Below are 16,275 nucleotides of genomic sequence, written 5' to 3'. Positions count from 1 at the left end.
AATTTCAATTTTTCTGACCTTCAACTCAAAATTGAGTTTTTCAGCTGCTCCACATTTATTCACATTTTCCTCTGTTTTTAACTATATTTTCCTGTAACAAAATTTAACTCACAGTGAATATATGATTGGACATTTGACAAGAGTTATGAATCTAGTAGACCAGTAGTTTATTGTGGTGTAAAAGAAAAGGAAACGTGTCCGTTTATTGACAACGTAGTCAACATAAAGAGTAAACACAAGATAAAAACGTTCAGTCTAATTTCTCGGACTTCTCAACCTCAACTCAATCTCGTTTCTTTACTCCAGAAAAGAACCATGCCAGAAGGTGACCTCAGCCCAACACCAACCGATTCAGCCGAAGACGAGACATGGGTTTGGATTCAAATCAAAGCCGAAGCCCGTCGTGACGCTGAGTCAGAACCGGCTTTAGCCAGTTACCTCTACTCAACAATTCTTTGTCACTCATCACTAGACCGATCCTTATCTTTCCACCTGGCAAACAAACTTTGCTCCACAACTCTTGTCTCAACTCTCCTCTACGATTTATTCATCAACTCATTTTCCACCGACCCAACTCTTCGTTCCGCAACAGTAGCTGATCTCCGTGCTGTTCGCGCACGTGACCCAGCATGTGTTTCTTTCTCTCACTGTTTATTAAACTATAAAGGCTTTCTCGCTTGTCAAGCCCATAGAGTTTCACACAAATTATGGGCCCAAGCCCGTAGACCTTTAGCACTCGCGCTACACTCCAGAATTGCTGACGTGTTCGCGATAGATATACACCCGGGTGCGAAAATTGGGAAAGGGGTGTTATTTGATCACGCGACGGGTGTGGTTGTGGGTGAAACCGCTGTGATTGGGAATAATGTGTCGATTTTGCATCACGTGACTTTAGGTGGGACAGGGAAGGCTAGTGGGGACCGGCATCCGAAAATTGGTGACGGGGTTTTGATTGGAGCAGGTGCGACGATTTTGGGGAATATTAAAATTGGGGAAGGAGCTAAAATTGGGGCTGGGTCGGTTGTTTTGAAAGATGTGCCAGCTAGGACTACGGCGGTTGGGAATCCAGCGAGGTTAGTTGGTGGGAGAGATCAGCCTTCGAAACATGAAGATGTTCCTGGGGAGTCTATGGATCATACTTCGTTTATTTCTGAGTGGTCTGATTATATCATTTGAGTTGTTCCCCTTTTTTTTTGTCTGTTTTGGTAAATTATTATTTTTGTTGAGACTTGAGAACGTTAGAATTCCAATCTTCTATATTAAAAAATCTGAAGATACTGATAGACTGAGTTTTTAATCTTCATTTCCTGTGACAATGAATGTGTTTACTGATTATGTGTCACGAGATATTGCTAATGGTTTACTGATACATGTGTCAAACATTTGTTGAGATCTTGGTTCATTTTGAAGCTTTTTTTTTTGTGTATTTCAGTTTCAGCCTTGGCCTGGACATATACGATACGAGTTCCAGGCTTCATATTTTGTGGTTCGAGACCTCAGTATACATATACATCAATTAAATATCTGTGTCGTGCTATAACCCTATAAGAAGATGTACTTGATCTTTCGATAAAACTTGATGTCCTGCACTTTCACAGTTCTTCGGATAGTAATATTGCAAATGTTTGATGGCAAGATTGATACAGTTTGAAGAGAAGGGATTGCCGGCTGCCAATTTCTTTTCGTAGGTAGTCTGCTGTCAGCATTCAGTTCAAGTTTGCCTTCTACATACGTTTTTCCTCGAGTCCCCCACTTTTAACATGACCCAGTACATGAAATAGAAAAGGTCCCTAGCTAATACATGGGCAGTCGATTGAAAGATGTTGCGGCGAAAGTAAGGTTAAAGCCTAACCCCGTCAGAACTTTTTACCAAGTGCGGGAGTGGGAGAGTTTGAGAACTTTCGACTTAAAAGACAGTTATTCATAAATATAGTGTATTGTTGGTCTGAGATAAGTGTGGGAATAATTCCCACAGATCAAACACACCCTAAAGTTCAATACTTGAACATATTCGAGTACATGTATTAAACTAATGAGGAACTTCTATGACTGCATGAAACGGTTCCTGTGCAGATAATGCAACAGCATGAGAATTCAAATCAACTGAAGTCAGTGGAGAAAAATTCCCAATATTAGTGCTGTGATCTTCAGATTTAACTGTATTAATGAGGTGAAGAAGTATCCTTTCTAGCTCCTCTCCATCACTCCATTCATGAACACCTGCCTTGATAAGTGATGAATTAGTGCGTATCAGATCCCCTAATGGGTAATCCTTTCTTGGCATAATATAGTCTTCTTCTTTCAGCTTCAAACATGAACAGTAGTCTCCCTTTCCATCACCAATGTAGATAATTCGATTCTTTCCTTTTGTGAAAGCAGAAGCTCTTATCCTCTCTATTACCAGACCCTAAAGCAAACCAAAATAACTCAGAAGAGTGATCCGATAGAAATTTATGATACATGAATTCTCTGGAAGAAAATTAATAACGCAGAGCACCACTAATATGAATATCACGATAAGGAAAGAGATTCATTATTGAAGCTCTTCGGGATTGAAGGTTTCTTCACCCAAAAACATGTCCGTTTACAACTCGCGCTGTGTGCGTATGTATTAATGTATATTGGTCATCTGGAGCACGATCGATGATGTTAAAAGTGAAGGCGGGGTGTGCCTAAACGCCTAGAAGCACTTTTAACTGCATTAGAGAAAGTTAAACGTTCAATCTACACTGAACACCATGCCCTCCCTTGTTAAATGTTTAATCTACACTGAACGTGCCCTCCCTTGTTCTATAGTGATTGTACTTATATAAACCTTTAGTCTAAAACTTAAAATAGGGTTAGGTGGACACTGATTCCATACTTCCATGTAATCAGCCAAGATAGACTAACTAGTATACAAACGATATTTCCCAAACATATATGCATATTAGCATATACCATCTATAGTTATGACTTAACGACTGTGAGTTGTAGAAAATTAAACATGTCAAATGGAACATGTGTACCCTTACTTTCTGTATCGTATGAATTCATAATCATATAGATTTACAGTTTAGTGTCAACGTTAGACTAAATTACCTTGCACATGTTAGGAGGGCACCGATCACAACCATGAGGAGATGAGTTGAAATCATGAAAAGGAAGGATTCTAAGCTTGCCTTCTTCATCAACCAAGCTTGGGTTTGTGTTAATTTCTGCGAAACAATCCATTAGACCATGATGTTCCAAGATAGTTTCAATGAAGAAGTGATTTGCATCACTCACGATCCTCAGTTCACATCTGACATTACAAGTACAACCACATAAATAAGTAAGCATTAATCAAAATGTTCCACGATGACTGGTGATACAGAAAAATACCCAAGAGAATGAGCTGATTTGATGGCTGAGATGATTTTGGGATGCAAAGGAGTCCTTTTCAAGCACTCTGCGATGTCTTTAATTGTTCTTCCTTGTGAGTGAAGCTCCTTCATCATCCTATCCTGATGACATATATAGACAACATGAACTTTCTTATTACGACAAACTCAAGAACAAAATGTTAAGTGAAACATACAAACTTGTTTGATCAAATTTCATGGAAAAAACCCCTTCAAAGCAACCAAAAAAGAGAAAGAAAATGTAATAAAGATATCAGACTAACCATGAGAATGTTCCAGGGTAGTGTAGGGACGAGTTTAATGAACAAGTCTGTGAGGCCTAATTGTTCGACCACCCAACGATCACTATCATCGTCAATGATGGTCTTATCAAAATCGAAGACCACCTCAATTCCAGCCATTCTGAAGATTGAAAGTGGCTTTCGGATGTACAAAGAATAGTTGTTGAGATCACAAGTTCACAACTCAGAAAGCACAACTTTACATTAGAATATGAGTTATGACACCTTTTGTGACACTAAAAAGCAAAACAAACGTACTGTTTGCTGCGTGTGTTTGGATTGGGGCAGCGAATATTAAGCACAGCTGTGCAATTAATTTCAATTCAAGCCATCTTTTAAGGCGGTTAAAGGGGACAAATGGCATCAAAGTTTCAACAGTTACATAGAACCCATCTGTGCCCGGTTGTAGAGGAGCCGGACTCTCTTTTAAGAGTCCAAAATTGAGTAATTTACAGGTTAGCGAAATAAAATAGAGTAAAAAAAATCATCCCACTAGTAAAAGGAACAGTGATGGGCCCAATTAGTATTAGAAGAGGTAGTGTTCTAAAAAAACGCTAGGCGGTAGTTGGGCGGTCGGAGAGCGCCTAGGCCTTCTAAGCAGTGCCTAGACGGGCTAGGCGCTAAGTGGTTTTTTTTCCTAATATATATAGTAATACACATATATACTACAAGAAATGAAGAAAATCATTTACTATAACTCAAAAAATAAACACAAACAAATATACTTATTACAAAAATGCGTAATAGTTGAGGAATATTGACTTCATATAAAAACATACTTTTGGTTATAGTGACATATAATTTACATTAGATTTAAGTTTTTTAAACTCATTCAAATCTTAAGCCTACACGGGCTTTTATTTTTCGATATTTAATCATTCAAAAAAAAAAAAAACTTGACTGGACTGCCTAGACTTGCCTAGCCAGCCTAGACCTGCTTAGTCGGTCCACCGATTTTTTAAACTACTAGGGCCTAGGCGAGTCGGTTGGGCACTGCCTAGGCGGCCGCCTAGACCGATTTTTAGAACAGTGAGAAGAGGTGATAACACTAGCTAACTAGGCCTTGACGAGAAAATACTTTTTCGTAATTGGCCCACATTTCGACTGGATTGCTTACATCCCAAAGCCCAAGACTAGTCCCACCAGTTCAACATAATATCAGTTCACTTAGATGCACAACCACAACCCTTCAAGTTACAAATTTATACAAATTTTAAGATAATTCTCCATAGATGGTAAATGGTTCCATAAAACACCCTTCAAAACGAACCCCCATGAAATCCCTCTGTTTTCAGAAAAAACATAATAAAGACGGAAATACCCCTATAATGTCTTATTCTTTCCTCTCTTTCCAATTTTCAGCATGAGAACTCCCGTTTTTTAGTTTGGCAAAGAAATCACTTCAAAATAACACAAAATGCAAAAATATTAACATCATTCATTTCATGACAAAAATAAATTACAAAAGTGGTAGCTGTCTCGAGAAGGTTGTAGATCCGGTTTTTTACGAGACGATTTTGGGATCGAAAACCATTTGAAGATGGTATCATTTGAAAAAAATTGTTCAAGTCGTGATTTCGAAATGCAAAAATTCATATATCAAAAAGATAAAATAGACTTTAAAAAAAACACTTTGTAAAACAAATTTTAATAGAAAAACAGTATGTAAAAATAAATTTGCATAGTGGAATTTCTACGCAAAAACAAAATTACATAGTGATTGGATTTGCATGGAAAAATCACTATGTAAAAATAAATTTGCATACTCAAATTTGTATACAAAAACAATTTTACATAGTGATGGGAGCCAATTTGTTCAGAATAGATGAAGAAGAAAAATAGAAAAATCAATATGTAAAAATAAATTTTCATAGAAAATCACTATGTAAAATTAAATTTGCATAGAAAAATCACTACTTCAAAATAAAATTGCATAGTGCAATTTATATGTAAAAACATATTTACATACTGATGGGATTTGCAAAGAAACATCATTATATAAAAATAAGTTTGCATACTAAAATTTGTATGCAAAAAACAATTTACATAGTGATGGAAAATGTTCAAAATAGATCGAAGAAGGAGAAGAAGAAGAATAAATAAAACAAATACCAGAGACACGACTAACAACAGTTGAGAGAATAAATGATTATTTCACTTATTCATCATGAAACTTTATTTCTTCATTGTTGAACCTGATTTCTTCATTTTGAACCTTATTTCCTCATTATCAAACCTTACTCCCTTAATTTCCAAGTTGAATCGTGTTATCAAAGTTGAATCAATGTTTGAATCATGTTATTGAAGTTGAATAAGTGTTTTTTTTTTGAAATGGCGATGAATATGACATGTTTATCTAAAAGGATAAAAAAGGAAGTAAAAAAAATTTGGGAAAATAAAAAATATCCGTGATTTTTTCTCAACTGAAAAAACGGGGAGGTTATTTGACGAGATATTATAAAACAGGGAGGTTATGAGGTATGGGCCGATGGGAGGGTGTTTATATACAACCATAATAGAACCATGGGGCTGAGGCCCATTTCTTGCAAATTTATACTGCCCAATGTTATTGTGCTAAATTCAAGTGCGTTAGTCTTTTCGTGCGTGATGTGGTCCTCTTTTTGTTATCCTACATTTTATTTTCATTAAGAAGAAGACACAATCATTTACCGCCCAGAGAATTCCAAATTATAGTATTTGGGCACATATTATAGTAGTCTATTATGTAATTAATCTTAGGTGTTTGACAACAAACCTTGCCCAGAGAATTCCAATTTCTAGTATTTGGGCACATATTATAGTAGTCTATTACGTCCATCTTTAATTAATCTTAGGTGTTTGACAACAAACCTTGATGCTATGAAAGGCAGATGTGATGTCCATAAATCGAAAACATGGTTCAGGAGCTCCAATAAGTTGAACGGATGACTTCTCATGAAAGAGACTCACCCACTTACATACTGGTTGAGAGTTGGAACCTGGATGTGTCGGAATATACTCGGATGGTTGGGCCTATTTGGGTTATGGAACCATCGAACTTTGCTTCGGTGTTCGACCAACATGCTTGAGGGCATTGGCCAAAACCAACCATATTTGAGATAGTTTGGAATTTCAACAATTTGTTGAAATTTTAGTCCAAAGCCCATTTTCTCACGAAATTTTCTCCCCACATGTAAAAAGAAATTTATGGTTAGAGTTGAGACAACTTTGAGAGATTCATTTTCAAGGGAATAGTGGGAGCTTTATTGAGCTAGGGTTTGAGTGAGGTTGTTTGTTCTTAATTCTTTTAACTCTTGTAAACTCTCCAATCTTTACTATAGTGGAAGCTCAGCACTTGTGTGGATGTAGGTAGCATTTACCGAACCACCTTAATTCTTGTGTCTCTTTGCATTTACTTTCATATTTATTACTTGCTATTGATTGTTTGTGGATAAATTAGTGGTTTTGCTTTATTGAGTTTGTTGTGATAACTACCAAAGTCTTGGGTGGGTGACTTCCTTGGTGTGAGCTCAAAGAGAAGTCATTTGGGATAGAGAGTAACTAGGTTAAGATGTGACTTTCTAGTGAAATCTCCCAACAAGTGGTATCAGAGCTAAGGTTCTTGGATCATAGTATACAAGGTGTTTGAGGAAAAGACTACACCTTTAGTGTTGCACCAAAGTTGTGTTGCAAGCTAGGTGTTTGGTTCATTGGAAGCCATGACGACTGATAAAGAAAGCTACAAGATAGAGAAGTTTGATGATACAAACTTCGGCTATTGAAAGATGCAAATTGAGGACATACTCTATCAAAAGGATTTGTTAGAAACTTTGATAAGTGAGAAGCATGAAGAGGTTCTGCAAGGCATATTAGATTTGCAAGATAGAAAGACATTGGCCACAATCCGATTGATTCTTTCGAAGTCGGTAGCCTTCAATATTAAAACTGAGAAGACGACAAAGTCTCTCATGGAGGCACTTACTATTATGTATGAACAACCTTCTACCGCGAACAAAATCTATTTGATCACCAAGCTCTTTAGTATAAAAATGTCGGAGGGGACCTCCTTCAAGGATCACCTAAATGAATTCAACCAAACCAAGGATCAATTGGAGTCGGTTGAGATTACATTTAGTGATGAGGTGCTAGTTTTGGCGATACTTGGACAATTGCCTCCAAATTAGAAGGCGACTATAACGGCTATTAGTGGCTCTGCGGGAATGACCAAGCTGAAGTTTGAACATGTTGTTAGTATGGTACTAACCGAGGAAATCCGGAGATAGGATATTCCTTCAACTTCGGGGTCGGTATTGAGCACTGAAAGTAGAGGAAGAAATTTATACAAAAGTCGTGGTAAGAAAAAGGGGAGGGGGAGATCGAAATCTTAAGCCCCTCAATTGTAAAGCGTTTAACACAATCCTTGAGGTATAAGTGAAATTATATGCTATAATTGTGGTAAGCCTTTCCACTATAGTAGCAATTGCCTGGCACCGAGAAGCAACAACAATAGTAAGAACAAGAAAAAGAATCAAGAAGTTATAATGTTATTGAGATGTATTAAAGCATCATCTACCATATGGTATATGATGCTTTAATATGTTCGATGGAGCATAAGAAGGAATATTGGGTACTTGATTCCAGCGTATCTTTCTATACTACCTCACATCGAGAGTTCTTTGAGAACTACACCAAAGGTGACCTTGCAACGGTCTTTCTCGGTGATGACCAACCTTGTGACATTGTCGGCAAAGGTGAAATGTATCAAGATGAATGACTCATCACGGTTATTGAGGGACGTTAAACACATTCCGGATTTGAGGAAGAATTTGATTTTTGTGGGGAAATTGACAAGTGAAAGATTTGTTACAGTCTTCATCGGTAACACTTGGAAGGTCTTGAAAGGTTCAGTGGTTGTTGCAAATGGCAAGAAAGATGGTACTCTCTACATGACTACACATAGTTGTGAGTCGATTGCAGTGGCACATGTCAAAGATGATCCGAATGTTTGGCACCGCAGACTTGGTCAGATGAGTGAGGAAGGAATGCAAATCCTTCACTCTTCTGGTAAACTCCCAAAGTTACAGTCGACTAAAATTGACTTATGTGAGAACTGTGTATTTGGAAAGCAAAAATGGGTGAGTTTTCAGAAGATGGGTCAGACTCCGAAAGCTAGCAAGCTTGAGTTGATTCATACAGATGTTTGGGGGCCAGCTAATGTTTTTTCATTTGGCAGAAAGTTATATTCTGTGACTTTCATTGATGACCCTACTAGGAAGGTGTGGGTGTATTTCTTGAGACACAAGTCAGAAGTATTTGAAGTGTTTAAGACTTGGAAGGTCATGGTTGAGAATGAGACAAGCTTGAAAGTAAAGAAGTTGAGATTTGACAACGGTGGAGAGTATGAAGATTCAGGTTTTAAGAAGTATTGTTCTGACAATGGCATCAAGATGGAAAAAACTTTGCCACGGACACCTCAGCAAAATGGGGTTACAGAGCGGCTGAATAAAACATTGACAAAGAGAGTTAGGTGTATGCGTATACTAGCAGGCTTGCCCAAGTAGTTATGGGCAGAAAGTGTTAGCACAGCAGCTTACCTGATCAATAGAAAACCATCAATATATTTGGATTTTAAGATTCTAGAGGAAGTATGGAGCGGGAAGGATGTGAACCTTTCCCATTTGAAGGTGTTTGGTTATGTGTCCTATGTCCACATTAGTGACCAAGCTAGAAGCAAACTTGATGCTAAGTCACTAAAGTGTACCTTCATCGACTATGACGGTGATGATTTTGGGTATCACTTTTGGGATGATCAAAATCGAAAAATCATTCGTAGTAGAGATGTTGTGTTTATGAGAAAGTGATGTACAAAGATAGAGATGAAACACAAACCAAGAAATCGGTTATAGAGAGTGGCATAGAGTATGTTGAGTTGGAAGACTTTGATGTAAGTCATGGTATACTGGGAGCCCCACAGTCAGAGGATGACAATAGTAGTGACTCAGATAATAATGAGGATATACTACTGTAAAGACTCAAATTCGTGTTAAGGGTATTTTTGTAAATTTTATATTTAACCTAGGGACATTTAGGTAATTAGTCGGTCGGGTTTACATTTCAAACTTACGTAACTTAATGAAACTTAACTCAAACTCATAAGCCACATTAGGTAAGCAACTTGTAACGCCCGTATTTAAAATACGTATTTATTTATTTATTTATTAATTAATTTAATTATTATTTAAAAATTGGTTGGATTGGATTTGGGATATGTGGGCCTGGTTTCTGGGCCCGAGTCTGCGTTGGGCTTGGGTTTCAAACCCAAGTATATATTTGTATTGTTCTGGAGAATAGGGTTCTAAGAAAAATAAAATAGTAAAAATGGAGGCGGCTTGTTTGCTGGAGGGTGGAGTGCGATGATTCGGACTACAAGGGATTCGTCGAGCTGCTAACTAAGGTGAGTAGTTAGTTTTCTATTTCACCGGTATACAGTAACAATTTTATTGTTCATCATTATTCGTCATGTCGCGTTATTCATTAAACTAGATAATTATTAGTATATTGTTTTAGTTATTATTGAAAACTGTCCGAATTACTGGAACTCGGAATAAGTCGCCAATGGCGGCGCGAGACAGAGAAGTCGTCTCTATATACGGGTTGGAACTGTTTGTAGATTATTGAACACTGTTTATATATTAAATCTCGTTGGTTGATGTGGGTTATTGGAGGTTGGTTGGATGCTGTCGAAGCGGGAGCGTGGAATTCGTTAATGGCAGCGCTGTGGAGGAAGGGTTCGATACACTTTAAATTGGTAGTTGTCTTGGTTGGGTGAGAATGGATGAGTGGGGTTTGAGTGAGTGCTGGAGGTTGGTTGTTGGTGATTGGACGAGCTGTCGAAGCTCTGTCGAAGCTCTGTTAATGGCGGCACCAAGAAATCGCCAGCAATAGTTTATGTAACTGTTATTGTTGGTTTTTCGTTTTTGATTGTGGATGATTGGGTTGATGTTTGGTTTTGGGTGTTTGAGTGCGTGAGGGCTGTCGAGTGGTGCAGGGGAAGCTTTGACAGACGTTAATGGTGGTTGAGATCTAGATTTGGGGAGAGATCTCGACAGTTGATAAAAGGGTGTGGTGTATTAATTAAAGGTGTTTAGTTTTTGATAAGGAGTAAAATCGGTTTGATGAAGTGAGGGGTGGTGGTCGATTTGGTGCTGGTGGTGGAAGAGAAGCCTGAAGAAGAAGATGACCGGCTGGGCTTGGGCCTGGGTCGGTTTCTCTTGGGCTTGGGTTGTTTGGTTGGGCCGGATTCTAGTTTAGTTTTCTTGGGCCGGTTTAAATTGTTGGGCCAGACCGGTTTTGATATTAGTTAGTGGGTTGGGCCATTTTCTATTTGTGTTTGGGCGATTCGGTTAAAGTTTTTGGGCCTAAACACTAGTTAGTTATTCATTTGGATTAATCCTTTGTTTGGACCGGTTTAGTTTAAGTTGTGGACCGGTTTTAGTTTAAATGTTGGGCGGTTTGGTTAAATTTCTCGGGCGAACCCATTGGTGTTTTGAGCCAGTTTCTAATTTTGGTTTTTGGGCTGGTCATATAACTTAAAATATATCTAATTGGGTCTTTAAATGTTTCAATTTTTGGGGCCGGGTTTTAAGGTTTGGGCTTGGCCAGTTAGGTCCGAACCATTTTCCTTAGTCATGAGCCCTTGAGCCATGCATCTTTGCCCTTAGCCATGAACCATGGCTATGACTCTGAACCTGTTGAACATGGAAATGACAGTTTGACTTCGACCATGATGTGTTGACTTTGACCATGACGTGTTGACTTTGACCGTTGACTTTGACCTTTGACCATTGACTGTGGAATGTTGACTTTTTCCAGTTTTTCACATATTTAAGTATATGGACAAATGTAGTAATAAAATATTGTCGAACATTGTATAACCTTGGTTGTCATTATCTAATTAAGATTTGACGTAAGTAGTGTGTAAAGCATATAAATATTGGCACGTAACTAGAGGAGAATTCTGATAATAAGAATTTGATATATATGTTTTTATGAGTATTAAATTATATACGAACTTAGATTCATGGACTTTAATTTTTGGGATTTGATTGTGGACTGTGGACTGTTTAATTGTGCTACGTTTTATGTTGTATTTGGGTGGACAAATCTAATGCTAAAATGCTGTGGAAGCTTGTATAAATTTGGTTGTCATTATCTAAATAAGATTTGACGTTGATATTGTAACACTATATAATATGTTGGGATATATATATTAAAGGCAATAGTTTTGGAGAAATAAATGTATAAACCCTCCATTATTTTATCTGTAAGATGCTAGTAGAGTATTTGTGGATATTTCCCACGGAATTGTGGCTTAGTGTAATAATATATTGGCACATGAAAGAATGAAAGTGGTTATGAGATATAATTAAGATATTTCTAAATATTGTGGCTTAGTGCAATAAGGTATTTGACATGCACGTGATATAGTGGAATTATTATGAGTCATAAATGGATGACACTTGAATAAATTACGTAACGAAAATCCTAGAACCTAGCTACCACAACTCATGTGATTTGGCCCTTCTGGCGTTTCAGTGAATCTGAATGGCCTTCGGGCGTAAGTAATGTGATTGGCCTTTCTGGCGTTTCAGTGAAGCTGAATGGCCTTCAGGCGTAAGTAATGTGATTGGCCCTTTTGGCATTTCAGTGAATCTGAATGGCCTTCGGGCGTAAATAATGTGAATGGCCCTTCTGGCGTTTCAGTGAATCTGAATGGCCCTTCTGGCGTAGCCGAATAGTGGCTTGATTATTCCGTTCGCAAAATAGAATGAGACGCGCGATATTTTATGCCAAATAGTGGCAGTACTTGCATAATGGCTTTCGTGTGAGGGTTACGGTGTGCGCATCTCGCCGGGGTAGTTACGCACGGAGTGGTTCATTATGTGAGGGGAGGCATGTGGATGTACATGTTCGGCATTGGGAAGCGATTGTGGTAGCCAGGGAAACTAGGTAAGACATAGATACGATGTGATTTTAGGGACACACAAAGAAAGCCTTAATTAATATAATTATGGTAATGTGTTGGTTAATAATATATCTTGAAATATATGATTGGATAGAGTTTTGCAGAAGGGTGGGCCAAACTAATTACTTGGGCAGAGACGACCCACTCTGTAATTGAGCATGAAATGCGGTACGGATATAATATGCTTGGTTGGTTATTTGTTTAGTTAGAACCTAAGACGCCTCGATGGAGTAACTACATGCCTTATTTATTATGAGTATAGTTTGTTGTGTGGTTAGTGGGAAGTTAAAGCCTCGATTGGAGGAACTACCTGCCTTAGTTATTGAACTTAAGGATGTTGTATTAGTCGTGGAAAGTTAAGGCGCCTCGGTGGAGGAACTAACTGCCGTATGGATTGTGTATATATTTGGTATAAGTATATATTGTATTTTAGAGCTACTCACACCAACATTTTTATAATGCTGACCCGATTTGCATGTTTGCTTATTGGGTGTGTTCATTAAATGAACATAGTTGATAAGTCTTGACAGGTTTAGTATTGAAGAAGATTGGTTGCTGCTTGTGGTTTGCGTTAGCGTTGCATTTCAAGATAGGCTTTGTTTTCCTTTGAGGTGATATAGATTTTCAGTTGAGATAAAGTTATTTGCATTTTCATTTGTAAATTTTTGTAATGAAGAGGACTTTTGTTTAAGTTTAAATTTTTATTGGTTTTTAATTATCTGCATATTTAAACTGTTTATGAGTTTTTGGAAGTGGAGAGTGCGTCACACCTCAGAAATCGAAGAGTCGGGAACAAATATTGTTTTTCCGAATTCTGTCGAAATTCGGGGTGTGACACAACTCATATGCGAAAATTAGACAAAATATCGGTTAGCGGCTTTTCTGCGTTAGATGCTGGCACGAGTTAACGGCTTACATGCATGAGTGGATTATCGTTATAGCCTGCGGTGGGATAGAATGTAGGAGATTAAATTAAGCTGGATGGGCCGAAAAATAATTTCGACGCTAAGTCAAATTAATTAGTGGTTAGGAGTGAATTATGCTTTAGGCCTAATTTAGACAATTGGGCTTGGGCCTTAATAACTAAAACATGTGAAGACAAAAAACAAAACAAAATCGCAAGAAACAAAATTGCACCAATTTCTCCTTCTTCTCCATTTCACAACTACTGAAAACCTAGGAGAGAGAAAATTCCATTCGTCCATTTTCATCGATTCAATCCAAAGATTTTCGCAACCCATCTCTTGTAAACACTAAAGTCAAGTGTGGAGTTTAGAAATTGTGAACGTGCCGGAGTGGCTATCGGGTTTTCTTTCGGCGACAACGCGAGATTCAATTTCCTCGAATTCACCGCATTACCAAAGTGAAAGGTGAGTTAGTTTTATTCTCAATTAGATAGTTTAAATCCAATTTCGATGGAATTGGATATATTGATGAAAATAATTGATTGGGGGTTTTAAATTTTGGCAGTAGCAGTTTGGAGACGCTAGAGTGGAGCGATATTGGTGGAGCAGAAAGCTAAGGAGCTATTCTTACTGACTTGGTAAGGATTTCGATATATTTAATCAATTTAGAGAAGTTATGTTAGTTATATACTTGTTTAGGATTAGGTCGATTAATGAATGATTAGGAAGGAGCACAACCGTAATTGTTGCTAGATTTAATAGGAATCGAAGGGTGTAGAATTTGTTGTAGTTGAGAATTTGGAATGGATAGGATTGGTGTTGGCATAAGGTCCTACAGTGGCTGTAAATGGACTACCGAGCCCTGTCAGAGTAGCAGTGCTAGAAATGGCCTGAAGCGCTGTTGACATTAGTTATAGAGGAAAGTTACCGGAAACCAAATTCGTAGCGTCGAGATTTCTTCTCGGCTTGTGTTAGATAAAAATTTCTCGTTAGTTATAAATTCTAATAACCTACATGTATATGCTGTTATAGGAGTTAAATAAGAGTGGATTCGGTTAAGCGGGCTTGATTCGGTTAAGTGGGCTTGAGGGGAACGGAGCTTGCTAAGGTAGGAACCTACATACCAATATATAGTCCGCTTATTTTCATGCATGATTTGAGTTGTTTAAAATGATAAGAGATAGTTTGCGTATCAACCATGCATGTATATGTTATATTCATATTTTACATTGTATTTCCTCGATATAAACTAAATATATGAATAGCTTTCGTGTGAAATGGTTTTCTTGAAATCCGGGTAGGATTTATTTTCTTTGTTAAAAGAGCAAAACCGGTTTTGGGAAGGGTTCTCGTCTCTTGTCTCAGTAAGAAGACAGAGAGATGGATTTTGTAATGCGGGTAAGGATTACCCGGTTGTTTGTAACTATGTGTGAGGTTCTGGATTGTTCCACAGATGGTTCGTTGTTATTTACGATGATTTGCTGTTTGGGAATCATCGGTTGTCATTTACTATGACTGGCCCGTTTGGGAGTCATAGGTTGAATTACTCGATTGTTGGAAATCCAGGAACTCACACATATAGAACCAACAGTTTTAAAAGAAAAACTAAATATGTATCTATAGTATTTGGAAATAACCGGTAATACGAGTATATATATATTACTATGCTTATCACGAGGGGATTTAGAAAAGGAATTGTGAATTCCTATAAAGAAGGAACTGTTGTCGCATTTCCGGAGACGGTAGTTCACTCTAGGATTCCAACTGTGGTGTACACCTTTCGAGGTGGTGGGCCACCTTTAAAGGGATGCATCACTAGATGTAGTCCGGGAATTCCTTTTCTACTTTTCTAGATAACCATGTTTGTATATGTCACGCTGTATGGTGCTTAGCTTGTGTGAGGTTACATGTTACCTCGATGAGGTTTAGACGCGAGGTGAGAGTTTAGTCCATACGGATGTGTGTTAGGATCCGGCGGTTCTGCGGTCGTCGAACGGTTGACCACCGTAAGTTAGGTGACAGCCCGTATGGGGGTCGTGGTTACAGGGCCCACCTGACCCTAAAAGCTTTGGGAATTTTGTGTGTACGAACACAACAACGACATTTTAGCTCCCTGCCGGTAAAATCAGGAAAACAACGGTGCATGGTTCACAATTGGGAAATCTTGAACCGAGATTGCCTCGCGACCGGGGGTCGTAATTACCGTGTCCCTTACCATTCTAATAGGATCAAAAGCACAATAGTTGTATGATGTTTGTGAAAACTATATTTTGAATATTAACGAAGCATGTCAAAATGATTTCTGCTAGTTAGTGATGTACTATATAGTCACGATATTTGGATATTATTATGGAAACCTGCATGTTTTAAATGTTTTACTATAAGTAGTCTATTTATTGGTTATGTGCGTTTCTATTGGGCATAGTTGTTTTGCTCATCCTACATTAACCTTTCAGCCGAGCCCGTTGCGGAGGAGACTTTCCCTACCACTGGGGATGATGGTTATGGAGATTTGAGGGGTTTCCCTTATGCTTGACGAGGGATATAGTAGAGTGATTTTGGTTGTATAGAGAGAGACTAGTTTCTTTTATTGTATATATAGAGAGCTAGGTCATTTTGATGTACTAAACGATGTATTGGAGTAATAGTTACACTCAATCATTTTGTGGATATGTATATATATCTTTATGTTGTTTAGAAAG

The 16,275-nt window shown here is 37.9% G+C and overlaps 2 protein-coding genes across 2 annotated transcripts; one reads left to right on the top strand and one right to left on the bottom strand.

Moving 5' to 3' along the window:
* Positions 1-147: 147 nt before the first annotated feature.
* On the top strand, positions 148-1,390 carry SERAT1;1 (serine acetyltransferase 1;1). The gene has a single exon (XM_086603639.1). The coding sequence runs from the start codon at positions 316-318 to the stop codon at positions 1,174-1,176; it is 861 nt and encodes a 286-aa protein (XP_086459765.1). The 5' UTR covers positions 148-315; the 3' UTR covers positions 1,177-1,390.
* A 509-nt stretch (positions 1,391-1,899) lies between these two features.
* LOC147512051 (inorganic pyrophosphatase 2-like) lies at positions 1,900-4,040 on the bottom strand. Its single transcript, XM_086603638.1, has 4 exons — positions 3,647-4,040; positions 3,364-3,485; positions 3,082-3,283; positions 1,900-2,407 (listed from the first exon to the last, which is right to left on the bottom strand). The coding sequence occupies exons 1-4, from the start codon at positions 3,782-3,784 to the stop codon at positions 2,030-2,032; spliced, it is 840 nt and encodes a 279-aa protein (XP_086459764.1). The 5' UTR covers positions 3,785-4,040; the 3' UTR covers positions 1,900-2,029.
* Between the last annotated feature and the right edge of the window lie 12,235 nt (positions 4,041-16,275).

The sequence above is a fragment of the Coptis chinensis genome, chromosome 3 (genome assembly GCF_015680905.1).
Source record: "Coptis chinensis isolate HL-2020 chromosome 3, ASM1568090v1, whole genome shotgun sequence".
NCBI lineage: Eukaryota > Viridiplantae > Streptophyta > Magnoliopsida > Ranunculales > Ranunculaceae > Coptis > Coptis chinensis.
Note: the sequence above shows the minus strand (reverse complement) of the source record. Positions and strands in the feature narration are given on the sequence as shown.